The sequence below is a fragment of the Drosophila navojoa genome, chromosome 2 (assembly GCF_054131105.1).
Source record: "Drosophila navojoa isolate 15081-1374.11 chromosome 2, UAZ_NAV_1.0, whole genome shotgun sequence".
NCBI classification, from domain to species: domain Eukaryota; kingdom Metazoa; phylum Arthropoda; class Insecta; order Diptera; family Drosophilidae; genus Drosophila; species Drosophila navojoa.
In genome coordinates, this window is record NC_142890.1 from 25,970,658 (window position 1) to 25,993,417 (window position 22,760).

General features: G+C 42.5%; 3 protein-coding genes across 11 annotated transcripts; 1 reads left to right on the forward strand and 2 right to left on the reverse strand.

The window, feature by feature from the left end:
* Window positions 1-1,567: 1,567 nt before the first annotated feature.
* LOC108650725 (uncharacterized) lies at window positions 1,568-3,181 on the forward strand. 3 transcript variants are annotated; one of them, XM_018099999.3, is made up of 3 exons: window positions 1,568-2,153; window positions 2,214-2,449; window positions 2,519-3,181. In XM_018099999.3, the coding sequence occupies exons 1-3, from the start codon at window positions 1,568-1,570 to the stop codon at window positions 2,921-2,923; spliced, it is 1,227 nt and encodes a 408-aa protein (XP_017955488.1). In that variant the 3' UTR covers window positions 2,924-3,181. The 3 variants fall into 3 exon arrangements, with proteins under 3 accessions (XP_017955488.1, XP_017955497.1, XP_017955479.1); XM_018100008.3 differs by having other exon boundaries at window positions 2,522-3,181; XM_018099990.3 differs by having other exon boundaries at window positions 2,214-3,181.
* Window positions 3,062-17,283, reverse strand: kumpel (kin of rumpel). 7 transcript variants are annotated; one of them, XM_089256706.1, is made up of 12 exons: window positions 16,920-17,062; window positions 15,841-16,677; window positions 13,031-13,190; window positions 7,572-7,637; window positions 7,422-7,473; window positions 7,111-7,178; window positions 6,898-7,052; window positions 6,585-6,834; window positions 6,084-6,464; window positions 5,848-6,017; window positions 5,465-5,784; window positions 5,276-5,403 (listed from the first exon to the last, which is right to left on the reverse strand). In XM_089256706.1, exons 2-11 carry the CDS (start codon window positions 16,416-16,418, stop codon window positions 5,499-5,501), a joined length of 2,166 nt encoding a protein of 721 aa, XP_089112832.1. In that variant the 5' UTR covers window positions 16,419-16,677; window positions 16,920-17,062; the 3' UTR covers window positions 5,276-5,403; window positions 5,465-5,498. The 7 variants fall into 7 exon arrangements, with proteins under 7 accessions (XP_089112836.1, XP_089112832.1, XP_089112833.1 ...); XM_089256707.1 differs by lacking the exons at window positions 5,276-5,403; window positions 16,920-17,062 and adding an exon at window positions 17,175-17,283 and having other exon boundaries at window positions 5,462-5,784; XM_089256708.1 differs by lacking the exons at window positions 5,276-5,403; window positions 16,920-17,062 and adding an exon at window positions 17,186-17,275 and having other exon boundaries at window positions 5,462-5,784.
* Window positions 17,284-21,129: 3,846 nt separating this feature from the next.
* On the reverse strand, window positions 21,130-22,736 carry LOC108650782 (lipase 3). Its single transcript, XM_018100065.3, has 3 exons — window positions 22,411-22,736; window positions 21,630-22,352; window positions 21,130-21,570 (listed from the first exon to the last, which is right to left on the reverse strand). Exons 1-3 carry the CDS (start codon window positions 22,564-22,566, stop codon window positions 21,187-21,189), a joined length of 1,263 nt encoding a protein of 420 aa, XP_017955554.1. The 5' UTR covers window positions 22,567-22,736; the 3' UTR covers window positions 21,130-21,186.
* Window positions 22,737-22,760: the final 24 nt, after the last annotated feature.

Consider the following 22,760-nt stretch of genomic DNA (forward strand, 5'->3'; position numbering starts at 1 on the left):
TCATTGGGAACGTGGCTAGGCGTAAACAGTTTGCAATGAGGCTATCATAATTTACTTACCAACTTTTAATTGAAATACCATTAGAGCGACAGACTGCTGTAGGAAGGCAGAGCGAAGAGAAACAAACTTCTACTTATATATACGGCGTATATACGGCGCAGCAAAGAAATAAAACTTTACAACTTGACAAAACTGCATTAATTATAATTGTGTGTAAGATATATAAACTGACATAGATCAGAGTATAATAATGAGAAATTTCTATAAATAGGATAATGTTGAAAGTGTTGATTACATTGAATAAGCAAACATAGTTAAGCTTTGTCTCTCTGCCTGCTTGCCTCTGCCTACAGAAGATCTTTTCTTTATGTATACAGCAGTGCTCTTTTGGTATTTTATTTGGTATTTATATTTGTATAAAACGAAGCTAGAGTGCTTGCAGCAGCAGAGAGTTCTTTCATTGGTCACTTGAAGCTCGACTGCAACGATCTCTACCTGACGTCGGCCTTAACATTTGAACGCAACTGAGAGTCGGAGTGAAAGTCTCCCTATATAAAGGGCAGCAGCTGGAGCATTTCTGCAGTCGCCCAGGCCGGGGCTAGTCGTGCAGTTCAGTGTGTGATCGTTTAGCTGAGCATTTAAGACTTGGAGGAGCCACTTAGAAGAATTTTTCAATGGAAATACTTGGAGGGAGTACTTTGAGGAATTACTTATACTTGAAAGGAATATTTTTGCTTGAAATAAATACCTCAAGAATATACTAAGAAGAAATACTTGAAAGGAAGACTTAGAAGAAACTCTTGAAGGATATTCTTAGAATAATGTAGCGCGATGTTAATATATTACTTAGGCAGAGGTCTCTAGTATGTAAAGTACACTTTTTCAAATTTAGGGAGAGGGGGGACTTGGGTGGAATATCACAAAAATTACAATAAACATGTATAAATATATAAAATTTGCACACCGATTTTCGATAACATCAAACCAATGATAGTTATCAAATTTTGGATACTAAAACGATCTGAGCTGTGATATACAACGGGCTAAGAAACAAATTTAAAGTCTGAAGCTACTACATTTTCTGAGATCGGCGCGTTCAAACAGACAGGCATGGCTGAATCGATTCAACTTGTCACCCTGATCAAGAATAATGTATATTTTATTATGCTATATAGGATCTGTCACGCCTCCTTCTACTTGTTAAATTCAATTAACATTTACTAATTTTATTGAGTGATGAAAAAGCAAAAGGTTGGGAGCTGGTAATGTTTCAGTAAGAGTAATCAATTCTGTAAACTTTAATTATTCGCTTATAATAAATAATATAATACCCTTAATTTCCGAAATACCCCAGAGATGACATGACACATTTTGGCTTTTCCTTCAAAATCATCGAACTCTAACACATTAAAACAAACAATTTCGAAATTATACAAACAGTGTTGTTGAATCCATCCGTTCGCACTCATACGTCGCTTGTGTAATAGTCAAAATCACAGTAAAGTACCATCTTTTTAGAACCCGTACCATAAATTTATGTGCAGCTCGTGCCTTCCTCTCGAGAGACATGTTTCCCAACTACTGCTTTTCCAAGGTGCCCAACGACTATGGCTACGATCTGTTGTACATGCCAAAGAACGCCTACAATGGCAACTGCCAGCGTGTCGACTCGCGTCCGTTGCGGCATCGCGGCAAGGTCAGGGACGATGGGTTCGCTGCGCAGCAGGCTCTGCAGGAGCACAATGAGCGGCTGCGCAGGCTGCACGCTGCGAAGACCCAGCCACGATCAGCCGGGCGTAGCGTGGAATTTCTCCTGCCTCCCATGGATCAGCAGCTGCACAGAGACAGGGCGCACGCTGGCAGCATTGAGATAGATGATCGGGAGTACGGTAAAAAGCTGCAGCAGGGCCCTCCTCAGCCGCAGGGTGCACCCCCCGCAAGAAACTTGCCCGATCTGAGCCGAGCACCGTCTGAGACCTGCTCCGACTTCTTCAACATCCTCTACGACAATGTGCTTAACGCGGTGCACTCCGCCGTCGAGCATATAGTGACCAAGCACTTTGCTCACATTGTTACCAGAATGGACCAGATTGCCTCAGATCTAACGCAGCAAGAGACGCTACTGAAGCAGCACAACAGCGATGTAATGGGAAGTAAGTGCGCGTGAATTGATTTGAGTACTAGAAATTGATGTTCATTCACTGAGCCCCCAGAAATTGTTGAGCAGAATGAGTCAAGCCTCAATCAGTTCAAGTTTGTGGCCCAGATGCTCATCGACAATCAGACGTTGTTCTATCGCGCGCTCAACAACCAGCGCCAATCGAAGAGAAAACTATGCCCAGATGACCTGACGGAGGAGAGCAAATGTTACAGCGTGGAGTGTGCTCAGCGCCTGTTGGACGAGTACGATCAGAGGGAGGAGTCCGACACGGCTGTGCAAAGGCCGAAGGCAAGTCCTTCGCAACATAGACCACAGCATCAGCTATGGGAACAACAAGACTTACGCCCTCTATTCCAGCAGTCCACATGCAAGAATTGCAGCCACAAGTCCTCGAGGTCTGGCAACTCCAGCTGCTCGAGGCCAATCGCTGTGCAGCGCACGGTCAAGGGCATTTCGACCACCAGCATGCCCGACTTGCATCACTCGCCGCTGTTCCCCTTGTCCAGGACTCCCAGCTGCAAGAGCAGCAAGCACTCCAGCCAGCGTCCAGCCACGCCCACTATGTGGACGCCGTTGGGCACTGGACTACGGGGCAGCCAGGCGACGCCGTCGAGCGCAACTGGAACGAGTCGCAAGTGCCGCTGCCAGTTCAACTCATCCGCGCCGGTCACGCAGGCCACCAGCTCAATTGGCTCGAGACGAAAGCTACGTAGCTACGGCAAATCAATGCCCAGTGTGGATGATGAAAGATCCCACAAATAATCAATCGTTAGTCTCTGATTTGGGCCTGAGCGCCAACCCGCGATAGCTGCCAACTGTGTTCCATGGCACTTTAAACTCCCATGCACACAGTTGACAGCCATACTTGGTTGGCACAGTGCCTAGATTATATTCACCAAATTCTACAGATTTTACAAATTTAATGTAGTTAAAGTTTTTACAATATTAGAGTAAATTATTAAAGAACAAGTAGTTCAGACTGCCCGACCGGCAGATACCCTAAGCCCAGCCAAAAGCAGATTCCAATTATTCCAATTCATAGGTAATATGCGACGATCCTTAATATCTCTTATGGTTTTCCAGAATGGTGTGTAGAAAAGGTAACGAAAAAACTCAACTGAAAACTCATTTTCACTGGTTTCAGGGTGTAGGAACAAGTATTTGAATACATGAACAAATAATTCATACATAATAATAATGAGGTAAATAGGGATATTCAATAATAATTTGAAGTAGCTCGTAAGCAAGACTTCAGTTAGCTTCTAAGTTGCAGAAAATTATGTATTATATATAAAGCCAAGATTTCTTAAAATCGATTCAAAGTTTGATCTACACGTCGGCTGTATATTTGAGGATTTAAGGCAACTTTAATCCGAGCTCTCAACAATAGTTGCTCTACTTTTAAGACGTACGGACTCATACTGGCTTTTCTTGAGCAAGTGGCGCTGCAAAAATGGAGCCAGGAGTAGAGAATCCACAGAGTTAACATCCTGACGTCCGAAATATAAGAAGGTAGCCACGTTTGAGATAATAATATTCAGCAAGGCCCCAGTCATGGTGTACAGCAGGAATGAAATATGGTATACGGATGAGCCGCTGTGTGATTCACTGTAATAAAATATAAAATATAATATATAAAATATAAAATATAAAATATAAAATATAAAATATAAAATATAAAATATAAAATATAAAATATAAAATATAAAATATAAAACATAAAAAAAAATATAAAATATAAAATAAAAAATATTCTAAAACACTTACACTTCTGCTGTCGAGTTCAGATAACGGTTCATGTCGAAGTCGTAGGTGCAGTTCTCCACGGAAACTGGCAGCTTCGTATGACGGAAGGAGCCCGTGAGATTTTCTATTTGTGCATTGACCACAATCCAAGCCATGATAGCAAAGGATACGATGCTGCTCACAAACATGCTCTGAAAATGTATACAAATTCAAATGGAAACATTCTTAATTGCAGTTGATGTGAACAAACCTTCTCTCCCACCCAGGGCATTAGCATGCCCACCGTGAAGATACCCAGCATGGGACCGTAGAGGCTGGACTGCAGCGAGGCTGACAGCTGCAGCACCATGCCCAGATGCTCAACCACGTAGACCATGAATATGGAACTAATGCCAAAGACGACCACCACCAGACGCATAGTCAGGGCTACAGTGCGCTCCGTCATGGGCCTCTTGATCGTTCTCATGCGCGGCTTCACAAAGTCTTCGAGTATGACGGCTGCCAATGAGTTGAGAAGCGTTGAGAGCGAGCTGAGCGCGGCACTGAACACGGCCGACACAAAGAGACCCGGCAGGCCGGGCACAACGCCCAGCACTCGCATCACCAGAAGTGGCACGAGCTGATCCCGGCGTCCAGCCAGCTGCAGAGATGAGTAAAGGGCAAATTGTAAGACGGAACTCTCAAGGAGCTACATGTCGAACTCACTCCCGTGGCCATCGGATCGCAGTCATAATACACGGCATAGCACACGAGGCCCACATAGATGCAGCCCATATAGAGCAGGGTCAAGCCGATGCTAAAGGTGAACAATGTTTGCTTGATGTGCTTCAGGGAGGGCAGCGACATAAAGCGTTGAATGGTCGCCTGATTGATCGACGTGTTCTGCAGCTTGAAAAACGTGCCGCCAACGAAAACCGAAAAGACGCTCATACGCACCGTGGGATCCAGGCTATATCTATATATAAAACAATCACACATTCATAAATTGTCTCAAGGAGTTGGATTCACTTTCGCACGACTCACTCGGGCGTATTGAGGCGTCCGCCGTCCAAGTTGCGCTGCCAGAGCACGCCGAATCCGCCCACGTCTATGGTGCCCTTGATCATGATGACCACCAGGGTGCCGTACATGATCACACTCTGCACGGCGTCTGTCCAGACAACGCCCTTGATGCCGCCGACCGTCGTGTAGAAGGTGCAAATGATAATCACAATCGGGGTTATGGTGTGCACGCCAATGCCAGTGACTTGGTTGAAGGTCAGCGCCGGCACGTACACAGCGATGGGCAGCCAAACGATCTGGAGAGCGCAAGAATACCTTGGTTATATATTTATGTCAGGGACTGTCTTTCCATGGGCATTCACTTACCGCCTTGAGCACAAAGAGCGAGGCCCCAAATAAACGCATTCGCCTGCTGAAACGTCTCTCAAAGTACTGAAAGAGTGAGTGTGTATAAGTATCTATGTATGTATTGGCAGCCCAGTCAAGGTAACCAGCTGAAAACAATCTAAATTTAAATACGCCACAGAACAGAGCTTAAGGTTAATGCAAAACTACAAGGGTCACGGCTGTTTGCAACAACATTTATTAATCAATCAAATCGGTTTGGGCTTGGGTCCAGCTTAGGCTGGGTCGAGGACTCGTGCAGCTCCAGCTGCTTGGCTTCCGCATCATCGCCGGCCACACTCTCGTACGCTCCATACCAATAGCTCTGCAAAATGGGCGTAACCAGCTCCTTGTCGACCAGCCGCACATCCTGCTTGCCAAAGTAGAGCGTGGCCAGCAGCGAGCAGAGCAGCGTGCCCACAGAGCCAATCATGGTGTACCACAGGAACGAGAGCTCATGCAGGCTGCGACTCTTGGCCTCGGCGGGCGATCTATAAATACAAACTGAAATGTTAGGAATATAACATATTTGGGCTGGCGAACGAGAGACATACGCGCTGGTCGTTGCATTCCAGTTGGAGCGCAGCTCGGAGCTGTAGTCGCACTCCTCCACGGAAACGGGTTTCGTGGGGAAAGTCATCTGGCCGGTGGCCATGGCAATCTGGGCCCGCACAACGACATAAGCTGTGAAGCTGGTGGCCATCGAAATGCCCGTTAACAAACTCTGCAATAGAAACATAAATGGAGCCGTCATTGGCTAGGTCGTCCACTGGCAGGAGCCGAGTCGAACCTCTGTGCGAACGAACGGCAGCAGCATGCCCACTGAGAAGGCGCCGAGCAGGGGGCCACAGGTGATGGCGGCCACTGTGGACGATAGCTGCATGACCATGCCCAATTTCTGCACAATGGGCACACTCGCCATTGAGATGAGCCCAAACACGACGACCACGCCTCTCAGCACAAAGGCAGTCTGGCGCTCGGTCAGAGGGCGGCTGCGATGGGGCTCGACAAAGTCCTTCAGCACCACCGCCGACAGTGAATTGAGTGCGGTGGAGAGCGAGCTGAGTGCGGCACTAAACACGCCGGCGACAAACAGACCCACAATGCCGGGCACCATCCCAGCGCTTTGCATCACATACAAGGGTATCACCTGATCCTTGGCACGTGCCAGCTGCAAAGGGGAATGGGAGCCGATGATTAATGGATGCGATGACAGCTTAACCTATACTTATAAAAGTATGACAGCGCCTATTAACAATAAAAATAAATGTAGTGGAAGGGGAAAACTCACACCCGTGGTGATGGGATCACAATGGTAGTAGGCGGCAAAGGCGAGCACGCCGAGATAGATGCACATGGCCATGACAAGCATGAAGCCTATCAGCGACAATACCAGCGCCTGCTTAACGGCCCGCACGTTGGGCAAGGTCATAAAGCGCTGGACTGCCGTCTGGTTAATGCAATTGGCCTGCAGCTTAAAGAAGGCGCCGCCAATAAACAAGGCCCACACGCCCATGCGAGCCGTCGGATCAAGTGTCATGCTGGCGAATTAGGGAAGTGCAAGACATTTGAGGAGAATACGAGGTTAGTAAAGAACAACTTACTCGGGACCCACCAGGCGCTCGAATTGACGATTGCGCTCCAGCACCACCGCCAAACCACCCAAGTCCGCAGTGCCCTTGACTATGACAAAGCCCATGGCCCCAATCATCACAGCTCCTTGTATGACATCTGTCCAAACGACGCCCTTAATGCCGCCCTGGATAATTAGAAATGTCAGCAATGGAAATGCATTCATATGAGTTCTGAATTCTTACTATGCTCGTATAGAGAATGCATATCAAACTGGTTAAGGGCACGATCATATGGATACTGATGCCAGAAACTGAAAATAGAGAAAAGGCAATTATATAATAAAATAGAATCCGGTACGGTTATTGTGACGAAAAAACGAAATGTGAGCAAAATTAAATGCTTATAGCGTCTTCCGGGTATAACGACAGCCCCCTCAACGTCATTATAACCTAATTCCACTAGGTATAATATTATATATAAAATAAATGATATAATATCTATAATGTATAGCTGAGCTCCTATTGATGAAGCATTAAATATGATAAAAACTCACCTTGGTTCAATGTTAGAGCAGGCACATAAATGCATATCGGTTGCCAAAGTATCTGTAAAAATAAAAATAAAATAATAGTAATAATAATAATAATAATAATATAATTATCGATTATTAGATTCAGTCGAAACACTCAATCGGAGCACTCACATTCATCAGCACGAATAGGCAGGATCCAAAGATGCGAATACGTCGATCGAAGCGTCTCTCAAAGTACTGCAGTGCAGAGCAAGGATACAAAGAGGAGCAATAATAAAAAAAAAAAATGAAAGCAAATGATAATGCTTTGAAGGTAGTTAATTAAATCAAAAATAAATAAAAACAACATCAAATTAAAACACAATTATGTTAAAAGCGAACATAAATTAAAATGATAATTAATTTAATGGGAAATAAAAAACTGTTTTGGAATATCATAACAACAGTTTATTAGCAGGTAGCTTTTATTGAAATCTCGGTTCAAGGCTTCTCCGCCTTGCGCCTAAAGAGCTCCTCGAGATCGACAGCCTCATATTGTTTCTTGGGCAGGAAGCGACGCATGCAAGGCGTGACCAGAGCCGGATCCATTTCAGACACATCCTGCCAGCCGAAGACGAGGCTCGCCAGCAGGGCGACCACAGTGCAAATAAGTCCGCCCAGCGCAGTGTACCAGAAGAACGACAAGTGATATATGTTGCGATCTGTTGAGGGACTGCGAATGGAACAAGGACTATATTTTATAAGCTTGGTAGGTAGCTTTCTCATACTTACCTGTACTCATGCAGAGTGCGCCAGACGGTCGCATTGTCATAGGCGTAATCACAGCCCGAGACTGAGACTGGCATCTTGGGATACCGAATCTCGCCCTGCATTTGCGCGAGCTGACCCTTGATGCAGATCCAGCCCAGAGCAACAAAGGACACCAGACTGCCGGTCATGACGCTCTGGAAGAAGGCCTTGCGTTAGTTGAGTCCTTGCTTAATGCAATTGAGGCGAAGCTAACTTTGGCATTCACCCAGGGCAGGCACACGCCCATGGCATAGATACCCAGCAGCGGCCCCATGGACACAGCCGAGGTGGTGGTGGCCAGCTGCAGCACCATGCCCAGCTTCTCCACCACATTGACCAGACCCATGCAGCTCAGGCCGAAGAAGACGACGATGGCGCGCAGCAGCAAAGCGGTTTGCCGTTCCGTCAACGGCTTCTTCAGCAGCGGACGCACCACATCCTGTGAGATCACGCACGCCATCGAGTTGAGTCCCGTGGACAGCGAGCTCAACGCAGCGCTGAAAACGCCAGCCACAAACAGCCCAGGCAGACCGGGAAACGATCCCAAGGTGCGCATCATCAGCAGCGAAGGCAGCTGATCGCTGGCCTTGGCAAGCTGCAGAGAGGTCATTAAAAGGGGTTACATAAAAACTAGATGGAGTTGCCACCAATGAGGACATGTATTCATACCAATGCGGAGATTGCATAAAACCAATATGCCAATTCTCTCTCTTTGCTAATGAACCACCTAACTGTGCATGCAGTTAAGGCAAGTGTATCAAAGACTCACCCCGGTGCTAATGGGATCACAGTCCTGGTAGACGGCATAGGTGACCAGGCCCATGTAGCTGCAGCAGCTCAGCAGGAATATGAGGAGCACGGTATAGAGGAACATGCACTGCTTGGCATGCTTGTAGCTGGGCAGGGAGAGAAAGCGCTGGATTGACACTTGATTGACATCCGATGATTGTATTTTGTGCAGAGTGCCGCCCACTATCACAGAGACCATAGACAGCCGCACGGTGGGATCCCAGGTCCACCTGTAAATAAGCAGAGTGCTCAAAGAAATTCGCAATGTAAGCCAAATGCAATGATTACTCCGGCGCATTGATACGTCCGCTGTCCTCATTTCGCTGCAAGACCACGCCCAGGCCGCCCACATCGTAGGTGCCTTTGATGCACACCGCCAAAATGGATCCGTACATGACAAAGCTCTGGATGACATCTGTCCAAATCACCGCCTTGAGGCCGCCCTGAAATTGCGGCACTTTGTGTGTGAGCGAATGCCAAGCAGGCCGTGTTTTAATTAAATCTCACCACACACGTGTAGAAAGTGCAAATAATGCAAACAATGGGCGTGATGACATGGATGCTCGTGCCAGTCACTGAAATTGTTGAACTTTAGCTTCGAAGCCAGCGGCCGTGTGAGAAAACTCACCTTGATTGTAGGTGATGGCAGGCACATACAGGGCCACAGGCAGCCACAGCAACTGCGTGAAACATTGTTCAATATGAATTCCGATCTATTTGAATGATGCTTACCATGCCGATGACGAAGAGCACAGCTCCGAAGTTTCGAATGCTGCTGCCGTAGCGCAGCTTAAAGTACTAGAAATCATATGTTAATTATCTAATGAGCATTACGAAACGCTTATTGGTAAAAATGAATGCAGCAACAACCCAAATATTTACAAGATTTTTAGTAACGAGTCAGTGCGCATGATGCATGTTAGTGACAGTCCTAAAACCAGAAAAACAGAACACTTATACAAACATATATGTATATGAGATACATGTCACATTACAAGATTAGAGTCCAATAAAACTTGCAGTCAAACACGGCGTATACTTAATCAAAATTTTTATTGCTTAAGTCTTAAGTCGTAAGCACATTTTATGTTCTTTAGGCAGACTTTAATGCGGAATCATTAAGCTCCACGCTGGCGTATTTGCTCTTATAGAATCGCCGCATGCAGGGCGCCAGCAGCTCCACGTCCACTTGCTCCAGTTTCAGCCGTCCAAAGACGAGGCTCGACAGCAGGCCAGCCAGGATGCCCACAAGAGAGGCGAACAAAGTATAGCTCATGAAGGATGTGTAGTAGATCTGCTGGAAAAAGCTGAGCGAACTTTTTTCAAGAAAGAAATTACTAACTGAACAACCGAGAGCAGCTCAAGCCGTAACTCACGCCGGCTCCGTGGCAGTCAATGTGGCATTTGCGAGAGTCACGTCCGGCGCGTCGTACCCGTAGGTGCAGCCCTCGACGCTCACCGGCTTCGGCTCGTAGTGCAGCTCACCCGAGAGGGCGGCCAGCTGGGCGTTGATGCACAGCCAGGTCATGAAGACGAAGGAGCACAGGGCGCCAGTCAGAGCACTCTGCAAGGCCAGATATACAAGCTATGAATGAAACATATCCACACATCCCTCAACTGAACGGAATACACACTTTTGAGTTTAGGCGCGGGCAGAGCATGCCCATCACAAAGAGCGCAAACAGCGGACCCTGCGTCACCGAGCTCAGTATCATGAACAGCTGCATCACATGCGTGCCCATGCGCTCCACGCCGAACACCAGGACGGTGCTCAGGGTGCCAATGGTAACGGTGCAGAGCCGCATCGTGATGGCCGTCTGGCGCTCCGTCAGGGGCCGCTTGCAGAGCGGCTTGATGTAGTCCTCCAGCAGGACGGCGGCCATCGAGTTGAGCGCCGTGGACAGCGAGCTGAGCGAGGCACTAAACACGCCAGCCACAAACATGCCGCACACGCCCGGATATGCGCCCAGCGTGTCCATGACCAGCAGCGGCACCAGCTGATCCTTTGCCTTGGCTAGCTGCCAGTCAATCACAATTACGCTCAGCATTGCAACAGGAGTACTCACGGGACACCTACCTTCGTGGTCAGCGGATCGCAGTCGTGGTACGTGGCGAACAGCAGCAGGCCATTATACAAGGTCAGTGACGTCAGGATGATCACACCGAACCCAAACAGCAATGTGCTCTGCCCCATTGCCCTCACGCTGGGCAGCGACAGCAGTCGCTGGGTGATGATCTGATTGCAGCCGATGTTGTACGTCGAATGGGCTGTGTAGCCCACGAACAGGGCGAAGACGGACATGCGGGTCTTCGGATCGAATGTCCATCTATTTGATATGTGAAAATATATGTAAAATATAAATATAAAATAAATATAATCGAGACTACTCAATTAGGCGATCCCCTGACCGCTTCAAGGAATCGATGTTTCAATAAATCACAGTAGCTCTAAAGGTATAAGAGATCTAATTGCTTTTCGATAAGGATTTTAATCGATAACAAAGTAATGAAAGGAATTATTGATTTTTTCAAACATAAAATTGCAAGTCTTTAGTTCTTATAGCTTCTAGGATCGACACGTACAAACGGACAGATGGCTCCTACTGCCTGAAAAGAAACCCCTTTGAAAGAAACCCCTTTTAATTCAGTGTATCGAAATATGATGAAAAGTATTTAAAATCAAATGCTCAGCACATTGATGATCACTTACTCGGGCCATTCGAGGCGTCCAGTATCCAGATTCCTTTGGATGACCGCGCCCAGGCCGCCCGCATTCAGGGTGCCCTTGACGACAACGATAATTATGGCGCCCACCATAATTATGGTTTGAATAACATCCGTCCAGACGACAGCCTTCAAGCCGCCAACCGTGGTGTAAAATATGCAAATAATACACACCGCCGGCGTAATTACATGAACATTTACGCCCGTCACTGTGAACGGAGAGCGCAACAATTGAAACAAACTCCAGTGGATCTGATTGAAAACCTACCCTGATTAAAGGCCAGCGCTGGCACATAGATGACGATAGGCAGCCAGATTAGCTAGACGATGATAATTGGTTATTTGTATCTGTGTGTGTGTGTGTGTGTGTGTGTGTGTGAGTGTAGTTGTATCTGTGTTGCGTCTACCGCTTGGTACTTACTGTGGTTATGCTAAAGAGCACCGAGGCAACTACACGAGTTGTTCTGTTGAAGCGCAGCTCGAAGTACTGTAAGCATTTATTTGATTTGGTATTTTGGCATCTTTCGATTCGGACAGTCCCAACGTTCACGTTTACAAAACACATAATAAAAACGAGCACACACACAGCGCAACGCAACGCAACGCAAGGCAACGCATACATAATCGAATATTACGCATACGCCGTGTAGCCGATATCTGAGATAGCCTTTGAGCCACCACCACATAGCCGTCAGCAGGCCGTTGTTGGCCATTGCTGGCAACAAACAACAATTGGATGTTGAGCACAGCAACGAGTCTCTGTGCTCCTATTTGCAATTTGCTGGCAAACACACATAAATATTTCACTTGACACGACAGCAACAAGGCCCAACAACAATGCTCCGACTCATCAATAGCTTTAACGCCCATTTGTTTTCGACACTGGTCAATGTTTTGTTCCACAAAATACCATTGATGTTGTCTACTTCGACAATAACTGACTAACCCGACTTTCGTATAGCGATTGCTTATTTAGAAATATAATCGTGTATCGACAATTTACTCATAATTCACTAACACATATTACATATTGACATGCGAATTTCGGCACAATTCAACAGAAAAATTTAGGATGCAACACATATTTATGATATAACATGCTTTCAGATCACTTTGACATATAATAGAAAATCATCTTCAGCAAGCCGAAGTCTCAACACCTTGGCAAACTAAGAATTCTGTCCAAATGATTTTCCGAATTCAACACAGAGAACATTAATTTTGTAGCAATGTGTATGTATATTTTAAGCATTTATATTTAGTGTAATTAGAGAGCAGATATATATACATATTACAGGTAAAGACATATCAGATAACGCTCAACTTACCTCATATGTGGAGGTCAATTGTAGATTGCAGAAGACGGGCAGGAAGATATACCACGATATGACTCCCGATATGGCCAGCGTAACTAATATGAACGCATATTGCGTACCATACACATAAATCTCCGTTGATGTGCCCAGCAATGATATGCCCGAAACAAAACTAAAAAAAAATAAATATAAACATAAAATATATAAAAACATAATAAATAAAAATCAAATAGGAATACAAAATAAAAAGAGAAAAATTAAACTAAATTAATGTCCAATTATCGAAAAAAAACGCAAAGTACTTAGCACTTAGCTTTGCCCTTGTTTTCTACCCTCTACTCCCCTCACTTCATATACCACATCTCAAGTGTTCGTTTACAAACAATTTTCATGATAATAATGACAATAAAAGCCAAGATTCTTTAATAACGGACAGACAGACATGCGACAAAACCAATCCACTTCATTTGCCACATGGACAAGTGAAAATATCTGAAATTTTCCTTTCTTTCTATAAATGACGAAAAAACTCTAGAGCAGAAGAGAAAATAATCCTTAATAGTAAAAAAATATCAAGAAGATGAAATGGAACGTCTGCTACAGCAATATTATGAAAAACTTTTCAAATCTTTGTCATCTACACACACACACACATATATATATATATATATACAAATATATATCACAAGGCATAATTTCAATCTGGCGATTAATGTACACAGCAAACATCATTTTAGTACAGCCCTGAGATATATGCAGTGCCCCCAGGCCATGGTCGTGGCATCAGAAAAGTTTCGTACAGCCAGCCCAAATACCATTAAAAGTTGATAACAAGTGGCGTTGAAGTACAGTATGCAGATGCAGAGGCCGAGCCCACTATAATGCGAATCGAATAAGCAACGAAATGCTAAATTTCGGAAAATAAAATGTAAAATCATAATGGAGCAGCTCGTTCGAATGGAGCTGGCGAGCGAGCGAAAGCTGGCGAATAATTGTAATTCAAGGCACGTTGCCAGAATTTGTTGCAGAAAGCAAACGACGGCACATAGCATGAAGGACAACAATAAAAGCCGCCCAAAACAATTGTCGTCGGGGCAAATGACCAAAATCTGGGCAGCAGAAGCATGAACAGCAAAAGTATTGGAAACACTCCATCCAACAAAATGAATGTATGTATATATACATATATATATATATATATATATATATATATATATATATATATATATATATTTTTTTTTTTTCTGGTTTTGCCGTCATTAATGCGGTGACAATACGTCGAGGACAAAGGCAATGCGCCGCTGAAAGGTGTTTGGCCAAACGTGCTAAATAGAGTGGGCCAAAAAGCGTTGGCCAACACCAAGGTCGGTGCGGCCAAAACAAAAAGTAATTTGCCAAATTATTTGAGTTTGCGGCTGCCGTAAGTTTAAATAACTTCAATCAGGCTTAGTTCGTTTAGCGACGAGTGGCTGCCCGACCAACGCAGCGAGAGCTGCCAAATTGTATATTTAGCAAGAAAGTTATGCAAGTGCCCACCACGCCGTATCGAAGAGCATTATCTACATAATCATCAGGCATAATTCTGACCCTGACACTCTAATATATTGTATTATATACATTTTTTTTATTTATTGGCGCCTCACTTTTCACTCCACTTTGGGGGCAAAGTTTGAGCAAAATTTCTTTTGTTTGCGCTGACAAACATTTCGCCAGACGACGCGTCTTCGGGCTGGCATTATATATACGATTTTTGTTCTCTATTTTTTCAGATTCCGCATACGCACGGTTAGTCGCGGCTACCTTGCAGCAAATCAAGTGAAATTAGGCACATATTTTTGATTGCTTTCCGAGAAAATGCCGAACTTCGTTTGGCTAAGCATTGTGCAAAGACCAATCTGTATAATCAATGTCAGCAAATTTTTGATTACGAACAAACTCTCCGAGACGGCGGTGTTTCAATTTATTTATGCAATTTTCGTCAGTCTCCTAATTTATTTTAATTTAATTCTTTTCTTTAAATTTTTATGTGTAGATGCCATAAATGTGCATTATAATTTGAACAAAATTAAGTAGATTTTATGGATCTATTTTATTATGCTTGATTAGAAATATAATATTAAAATAAATTATTATACTGGTAAAAATTTTATTAAATATTTAAATACTGCAGAATGCTCAAACTAACAATATAATTTATTTAATTAATTATATTCATTTGAATTGGTAACTATTTATATTTATATTGTTTTAGTATGATTTTTATGAAAATAAAGTCGATTAAATTCTTATTATAAAAATTTATTCATTTCAAGTTATTCTCTCTATTTATATTCTTTCAGTATATAAATATTAAGAAAGCAGAAATATATAAAATCTAAAATTTTAGATTGAATTCCATGGCAAACGCAGTTTGGGACTACCCAATAACATATAATTTAAAGTAAATACTTGAGTAAGTTATTATAATTTATTGAATGTCATTTCATTAAATTTTTGATGTTTTTACAAGTTATTTAACTTGACAATTAGGCTTGTAGGTAAATTAATGTACTTTCCCTATCTGTATTGTATTCAAATAGAATCTGTGACCAAAACAGACAGACGGACAGACAAAAATAATGGCCAGGTTCGTGTACAATTCAATTTAAGCCAGCGCTGCAAAATTGCTTGACCCCAGCCAGCCAGAGCACACAGAGCAATCCCATTAGGCGCTGCACGCTCCAGTCGAGGCAATTAAACAGCCCTCGTATATCCTACGTCATGCCCAAAAGGGGCGGCGCCCCAGACGCATTTACATACTGTTGCTATTTGCTGTAACTCACCTAGCGACCAGGGATAGCGAAACCGGAAACACTTTCATTTTGCGTCCACCCACCAAGTAATCCAAGGCCTCCGAGCCGCGACGCTCCTCGATGCCGGCGGTGCCGGCGCCATCTTTTTCATCGGTGGGCAGTTGGCCCTTTTGCTGTTTCTTCTTCTTCTCGATGAAGCCAAAGTAGAAGCCAATTACGGCACAGACCACCAGCATGGCTATGAAAACCAAATAATCAACAATGCCAAAATGTTGCAGTGCGCTGCTTAAATCGCTCACGCTGGGCTTCTCTGTCATGCTGGACGACGATGTTGTTATTGTTGTTGTTGTCGTTGAGAATGTTGTTGGTATTGTTCCTTCTGTGGTGTCAGCGGTGGTGCTGGTGGGGATGGTGGTGGTGGTGGTGAAGGCAGCTGCGGTGCTGATGCTAGAGCTGCCCAAGTCTGATACACTTGTTGTTGCTTTTGCCGTTGTGCTGCTAATTATGGATTGGACTGTCTGAACAATCGCATTGACCACTGTCGGCGGCGTATTAACAGCCTCAGCCACATCCATTATTATTTCCTCCCGCTGAATGGTCGTTGACATAATTCAGTAGACCGCAAGTTGCTTTTATGTGTTTATTTTCATTGACTTCCTGTCGTGTTGCCCAAGCACACTTTTTGCTTAAATGCGCTCAGCTTTGATTACTTTTGTATTGGTTTACAGACACACACACACATACAGACGTTCACGCTTCGACACTTGTTGCAGACTCCTTCGATTTTTCATTAAGCTTCAGTCAGAAGCTTGTGTATCCTAATGACCAGCACGGATAACTTTGCCACAAGGAAAACTGAACTGCTGGCTGAATTGAAAATTAAAAAAAAAACTAGTTTATATAAACTGCATAAATATTGTGAACTTTTCTTTTCTTCTGTTAATTACTTGTCGTTTAGATATTGTGAAGATTTATTTTATAATCATAAAAAAATGCAAGTATAGAATACACTTTATAAATTACTTTTTTTATATTTGCAAAAATAAAGGTTTGTTAATTGAATGATCGCAAAGTTAATTTTTTTTTTTTTTTTTTTTATTTTTATTTACTTTTATTTATTTTTATTTTAATTAAACTCCATAAATATTGTGAACATTTGTCTTTTTTTTCTGTTTATTATTATTTAATGTTCTTTTATTTTACCAAAAAAGTTGTAATATTTTATATATTTTTTTTATATTAAATTTATTTATAGATATTTGAATATATTTGCAACTAAAATGATCGCAAAATTCATTAATTTTGATTTATATTTATTTTTTATTTCTAATTTAATTTTACAATCAGTTGCACATTCACTTTACTCGACTCTCACTGCAGAATCCCTTTGAAAATCAGGATAAAACACACACAGCTCACATCGAGCGCTCAAGCACAAGCTGCACGCACGAATCGCAGCGAGAAACTGAAATTAGATCACAAACGAACTGAGCATTGTCCATGGCTCTGTTGATAAGCTTTAGGTGATGAAAGATGAGCTCATAATTCATGTAAGTCTTGTCTGTGTGTCGAGGTCTTTATCAGCAGATTTAGCGGACGTATATATAGGCTAGATAAAAACACACCCCCACTCGCCCATGGGCGGACGTGTTGCGGGAAAGGCTCTGTGTGCGCCATTAGATGAGTCCCAGTTATACGAGATAAATTTGGATAAACTGTACTTCTGCTCAGTTTTTTTCCTATCATCAGGTAGTCGCCCGGCAGATATTATGTTGACATACTTTACAACACCTTGATAACTCCGATTCTCACTGGCGCTTGGCAGGTGCTACTGGTTATGTTTACATTGTACTACATATACATGTACTATATAATGTAAAGATGACTTTAAATTTTATTTCTATTATTCCTAACTTATATTTGTATATATATTGTATATATTAAGTTATTGAATTTATACAAGTTTTCTAGTAGTATTAAATTAAACATTTGTTGTGTTATCCAGTGTAATTGCTCACGTTGCAGTCGCTTGAAAGATGTGCCATTTATTTGCACTGCAGAAGCTATAAATGACAATTTGTTTTGTGCGCCCGAATAGATCATAAACGAGAGGCTGTGCACGCATGGCGTATGCGTGATAATGCTACCCCAACTTGTAGGCATCTTAAATGTCTACGAATACAATAGAATGATGAGCAATAGCTCACACATTTCAAAAGCTCGAAGAATGAGCCCAAGTGCAATAGCTAAACCATCAACGAGTCGCTGCCATTGCTATTTACATAGCACTTCATCAGCAATTGCTGCGCCGCTATCACGCGCACTGCATTCAGAGTATTTTTTTTTTGTTGCGCATTAATGCGTGTATAAAGCATTGATGCACGTGGAGTGGCGTCAATTTATGCTGAATGTAAAGTGCGGAAATAAACCATATAATGGTCTCTAGATGCATCGAGTGCTTATGCTGGCTAATTGCCTATTGAAATCACATGGCAAACCCGAAACATTTGGTAGCGCTTATTGGAATTCGCTCTGCAACTAAATGCAGTTAGTCGTAATTACTTGTGGTTTAGGTAATTGGCTGTGCAAATTCAATTTGCAAGCCCATCAAGTGTGCCACGAGGCGAATGCGTAATATTTGCAAAGCGAAACATCTGAAGAGAAACATGCAATTCTAATCCACATTTACGTACTGCACATGGCTTTATGGTAGGGCAACCAGGCAAACAACAAAAGGTCTTATTAAATTTGCTATGAAAATTCATAAGTCTGAATCTGCCGAGCCGAGCACATTTACCCTTTAGGTGCCAAGCCACAACAAAAACCAACAGAAATTGATTCACGCAAGAGCCAAAAAGGCGCAAAGGGCTGCACAAAATTAAAATTTAATTTCTCCTAATTTGTATACAGAATTATAATACTGAAAGCGAAAAGCAAAAGCCAGAGGAAAACAAGCTTAAGCTTAAAAAAAATAATAATAATAAATGCCTGGCATAGGCCAAAAAATTAACAGAGCGAAAAACGCAGAAACTTGACCTCTTTTTTGGAGTCCCTCATATAAATATGAAAGCCTTTACATATATATTTGTATATTCATGAATATACATATATACGTATAAAGTGTCTTTCCCTCTTAATTTGTCTAGAAATCGCACTTAGTTGAATCTTATAGCAAAAGCTAAAAACAATCAACGACAGCTTTACTTTAATGCGTGGGCGAAACTCTTCTTCTGCTGCGCTCCACCCAGGCGAATTTGCTCTTGTGTATTTGGCAAAAGGATACGGTGTAAGAGCATTTCTATAGTTTATGGGCAACATCCGAGTCTTTTGCTATATTGTTTTTGTCACTGACTTGACTTTAGCATCAGTTTGCTGTGTTCACTGCTGCCATACCCAGTGCCTTCACAGAGATGGGCTGGGATATGATTTGAAGTCAGAGTGAAACATTCCATTAATTAATTGCTTGTAATTTATCAATCTAGCTTGAGTATTTTAGTGAGAGCTAACTGCTTGTTTAGTGGATTAATATTAGATCTTCATTTATTTTCCCATTATTAATGATTGCATGATTCTTGCACAGGGGAATAATCTAGGTTATACCTTTTTATTTTCAAGTGTGCTCCATCAAAACACATATCCTATATCATATACTAATACTATCCTATATAGCATGCCTGCTAGTCCTGCACTCTCTATTTGAACGCTTGAAAGAGTTTTGTTTTATTTTCGTTTTGTATTGCACACATTTGAGCCAATTTAACGCTTCCGTGTGTTTTTTTGTTTCTCTTTTTTATACTAGCCACGCCCGCTGGCTGCACGCTGCTCCTCGCGCTGCCGTAAAAGCGAAATGTGCTCTGGCAGAGTTTTATTTACTTTTAGCTCGCATCTGCAGCAAGTGAACAAAAAGTGAGCAAGGACCCCTGATGTGACTTGTTAGCTGCACACTGTTGCAGAAAACTCTTCTCCTGTGCTGCAGCTTATGCTGCTTGATAACGGACATAGGTATTATCAAATGGATTAATTAAAATGCACTGAAGTGAAGAAATCTGAAGGGTGCTCATACACGATTCAATCAAATCAATCACCATTAATAGACAATTCAGCAAAGCATCAAAATGAAATACTGAAGAGCTCAATTTATGGCAAATTAATTACTATATTATTATTGCTATTATTTTTTAATTTTTATATGAAAATTAAGCACAAATTTGTATTTTTATAAAACTTTATAATATGGTTACTATTCATACTAAAAACAAATGATAAAAGAGAAAGCAAAATGGCAAATGAGGCACATTAAATGAATTAAAGTTTTGCATTAAAATATCTTAGTTAAAAATTAAATGAAAAATATGTATTATTATTTATTATTGTTATTACTTTTATCCAAGTTAATTAAAGTATTTTTAAAAATTTCCCCTATTATATTATTATGTCAATTAAGTAATTTATCATCAATAAAACATATAGTATTTAAAATACAAATGGGACCATCAATTAAACGTATATTATTTAATGTGCAAAGAACATCTTAATTAACTTGTCCATCAAAGTTAATTAATCAAATCAAAGTCAGGCTAAGCACTCACTTCTGACCCATTTCAGCCAAGAAACGTCCTTGAACTTGGCTGCAAAGGCCAATGCCAGATTTATTTCAGTATGTAGAAATTCATTTTAGATGTCCGTGAGGACTTGATTTGAATTGGTCTGCTGTTAATAGCACGCATATTCACGTCTATAAGTTAAATATATACACACGCATATATATTATACATATATACACATATTCAAGTGCATGAGCAGAAAGTTGGCGTGTCCCTTAGAGAGTTGAAGAATAGCCCGTCAAATGAGTTAATATGTGTGGGGCGAAAGTTTATTAGAAATGTTTGTAATATGTTACTCGTGTCTATGGGTCATCATATTTACATTGAAAGTTGCTCAATTTAAAAATATTTCAGCTGGCAGACATATTATGGAAACAAATTGACAAAGTTTAGCATATTTTCCCCAAGTGCGTTTGACATATGCACCCAGAGAGTTCAAAAGGGCGACAATTCCCAAAGAATTATGAATATATATTTAAGCATGAGCCTTAAGCACTTAATAAAAGATTTGGCAATTATATTTATACATATGTATATATGTATGTATAAACTAGTTTTTTATTGTATTTCTCATATTGACATTGATGTGAGTATTGCCCAATATCTAGATTTTACTAATCTTAAGATTTATAGCCTTAGCTTACGTCAGACCTCCCCGAAATTGGGGAATTCGATTAGAGATAACGACTGTAGAGTAAACCAATAAAACAAAGCCTTAAAATAGACTCCGAGATTAATTTATTTACTAAAACGTACAATCTAATCTATATAATCACATTTGATCGAATTTCTTCATTATCTTAATAACGGGTTCATTCAAATATTTGCGAACCTCCAGGTTGAGGGCAAAGTCCCCGTGATCCCACAAGGGATCCTCCATATGGTGCAGCTCCATGTTTGGCAGTCGGTCTGACAGGGCGAGAACATCCTCGACAGCGGCCATATTATCATTATCGGAATACCATAGGTGGACCTGAGAGCTTATGTTCTCAACTGGATAGTCGGGTGGCACCTCCGTCTGGTATATTTCCAGATTCTTTTGAGGCCCGTAATCATATTGACGAAAATGTCCCGACTGCTGCTCCTGCAGATAGTGCAGCATTTGATTGGTGGAGCAGCCGGCCGGGTGCGTGGCCATGCCGTCCGGCATAGCAGTCTGTTCAATAAATATATAGTAAGGATTTACTTAGAACTCTGATCTGTGATTGCTCTTACCATATTCACACGACTCCCAGAGTACAACTTTTGCACAACATTTTCGCAAACGGGCCTCAATTTGTAATCGGGCTCGCAGAGATTGGAGAACAAACTCAACAGGAAATTATTGCTCGGTATGAACTCTTGATCAGCAAAGAAGAGCGAGTACTCATTCCGGTGGCCCAGATAGGGTCCCACAGTGCGCACCAATTTATTTTCCATGTTCGTCATAATGGCAATGGGCGCGAACATGTGAGCTGTCTTGATCTTTGCGTTGTATTCGGGTCGCAGGGACATCAGGGCGAAGAAGACTGTTGTGCCCTGGGAGTGGCCCACATAGTGGATGGCCTTCTGTCCCTGCCCATTCGTCTTCAAGGCGTAATCGATCATAGCCGCAATATCAAAGTACCCGATCTCGTGCCAGCTGAAGCGCCAAAAGTACGGATGCTGTGGGGAGCGGGATGTGTGGTTCCTTGAATAGGTGTTACCACGTCCATTGCCCAGCCAGACATCGAAGCCGGCATCAGCGAGCAGGAAGGGCAGACTGTCATCGGGACCCTGGAGTATCCAAGCATCCGAGCAACTTGTCAGCCCATGTTGAACCAGCACAACGGGTCGGATCTTGTCCTGATTCTGCAGCTTGTGGGAATAGGGTATGCGAAAGACGCCCACAATGTAGCCATCCTCGGTGACAATGTGGTGGTGCTCCGCCGGATATCCATGCGCAGCAATGCGGTCACGCTGAAGGATGCCTTGTACGTGAAGAACAAACAAGGACAATCGAATTTCAGAGACTTACCGTTGTGCGTCGATCCTTTATGCTTATGTGGGCTTCCGGATTGTCATACAGCTTATAGAAGTCGATTTCGGGTGGTGCTGCACTTACAGCTGCGCAATTTATTGCAGCCACTAAACCGAGCAATATCAAGGTTAACAAAAGCAAATTGTGCTGCATTGTTATGGGTCTGAATTGGGACTATGGCCAGTCAAACAGTCGCGTAGGTTTTTAATGGGAATTATCATGAAGTGGTCTCAGATTAAAGTGAAGACTCTCAAGAGTGAAGAGAATAAACAAGAGTTATTTGCAATAAAATACTGATTAAATAAAGTTACTCGAATTTCAAGTTGCTATTAATATTTCTGAATCCC

What these genes read in the sequence shown, in the direction of transcription:
- LOC108650725 (XM_018099990.3), top strand. Translation starts at nt 1,568, where the DNA reads ATGTTTCCCAACTACTGCTTTTCCAAGGTGCCCAACGACTATGGCTAC. An exon ending in CAACAGCGATGTAATGGGAA is followed by an intron (nt 2,154 to 2,213) that starts GTAAGTGCGCGT and finishes CTGAGCCCCCAG; the next exon opens with AAATTGTTGAGCAGAATGAG.
- LOC108650782 (XM_018100065.3), bottom strand. Translation starts at nt 22,566, where the DNA reads ATGCAGCACAATTTGCTTTTGTTAACCTTGATATTGCTCGGTTTAGTG. An exon ending in TAAAGGATCGACGCACAACG is followed by an intron (nt 22,353 to 22,410) that starts GTAAGTCTCTGA and finishes GGCATCCTTCAG; the next exon opens with CGTGACCGCATTGCTGCGCA. An exon ending in CTGGGAGTCGTGTGAATATG is followed by an intron (nt 21,571 to 21,629) that starts GTAAGAGCAATC and finishes TTTATTGAACAG; the next exon opens with ACTGCTATGCCGGACGGCAT.
- kumpel (XM_089256706.1), bottom strand. Translation starts at nt 16,418, where the DNA reads ATGTCAACGACCATTCAGCGGGAGGAAATAATAATGGATGTGGCTGAG. An exon ending in GCCTATTCGTGCTGATGAAT is followed by an intron (nt 7,474 to 7,571) that starts GTGAGTGCTCCG and finishes TTATTTTTACAG; the next exon opens with ATACTTTGGCAACCGATATG. An exon ending in GAGCGCCTGGTGGGTCCCGA is followed by an intron (nt 6,835 to 6,897) that starts GTAAGTTGTTCT and finishes CTAATTCGCCAG; the next exon opens with CATGACACTTGATCCGACGG.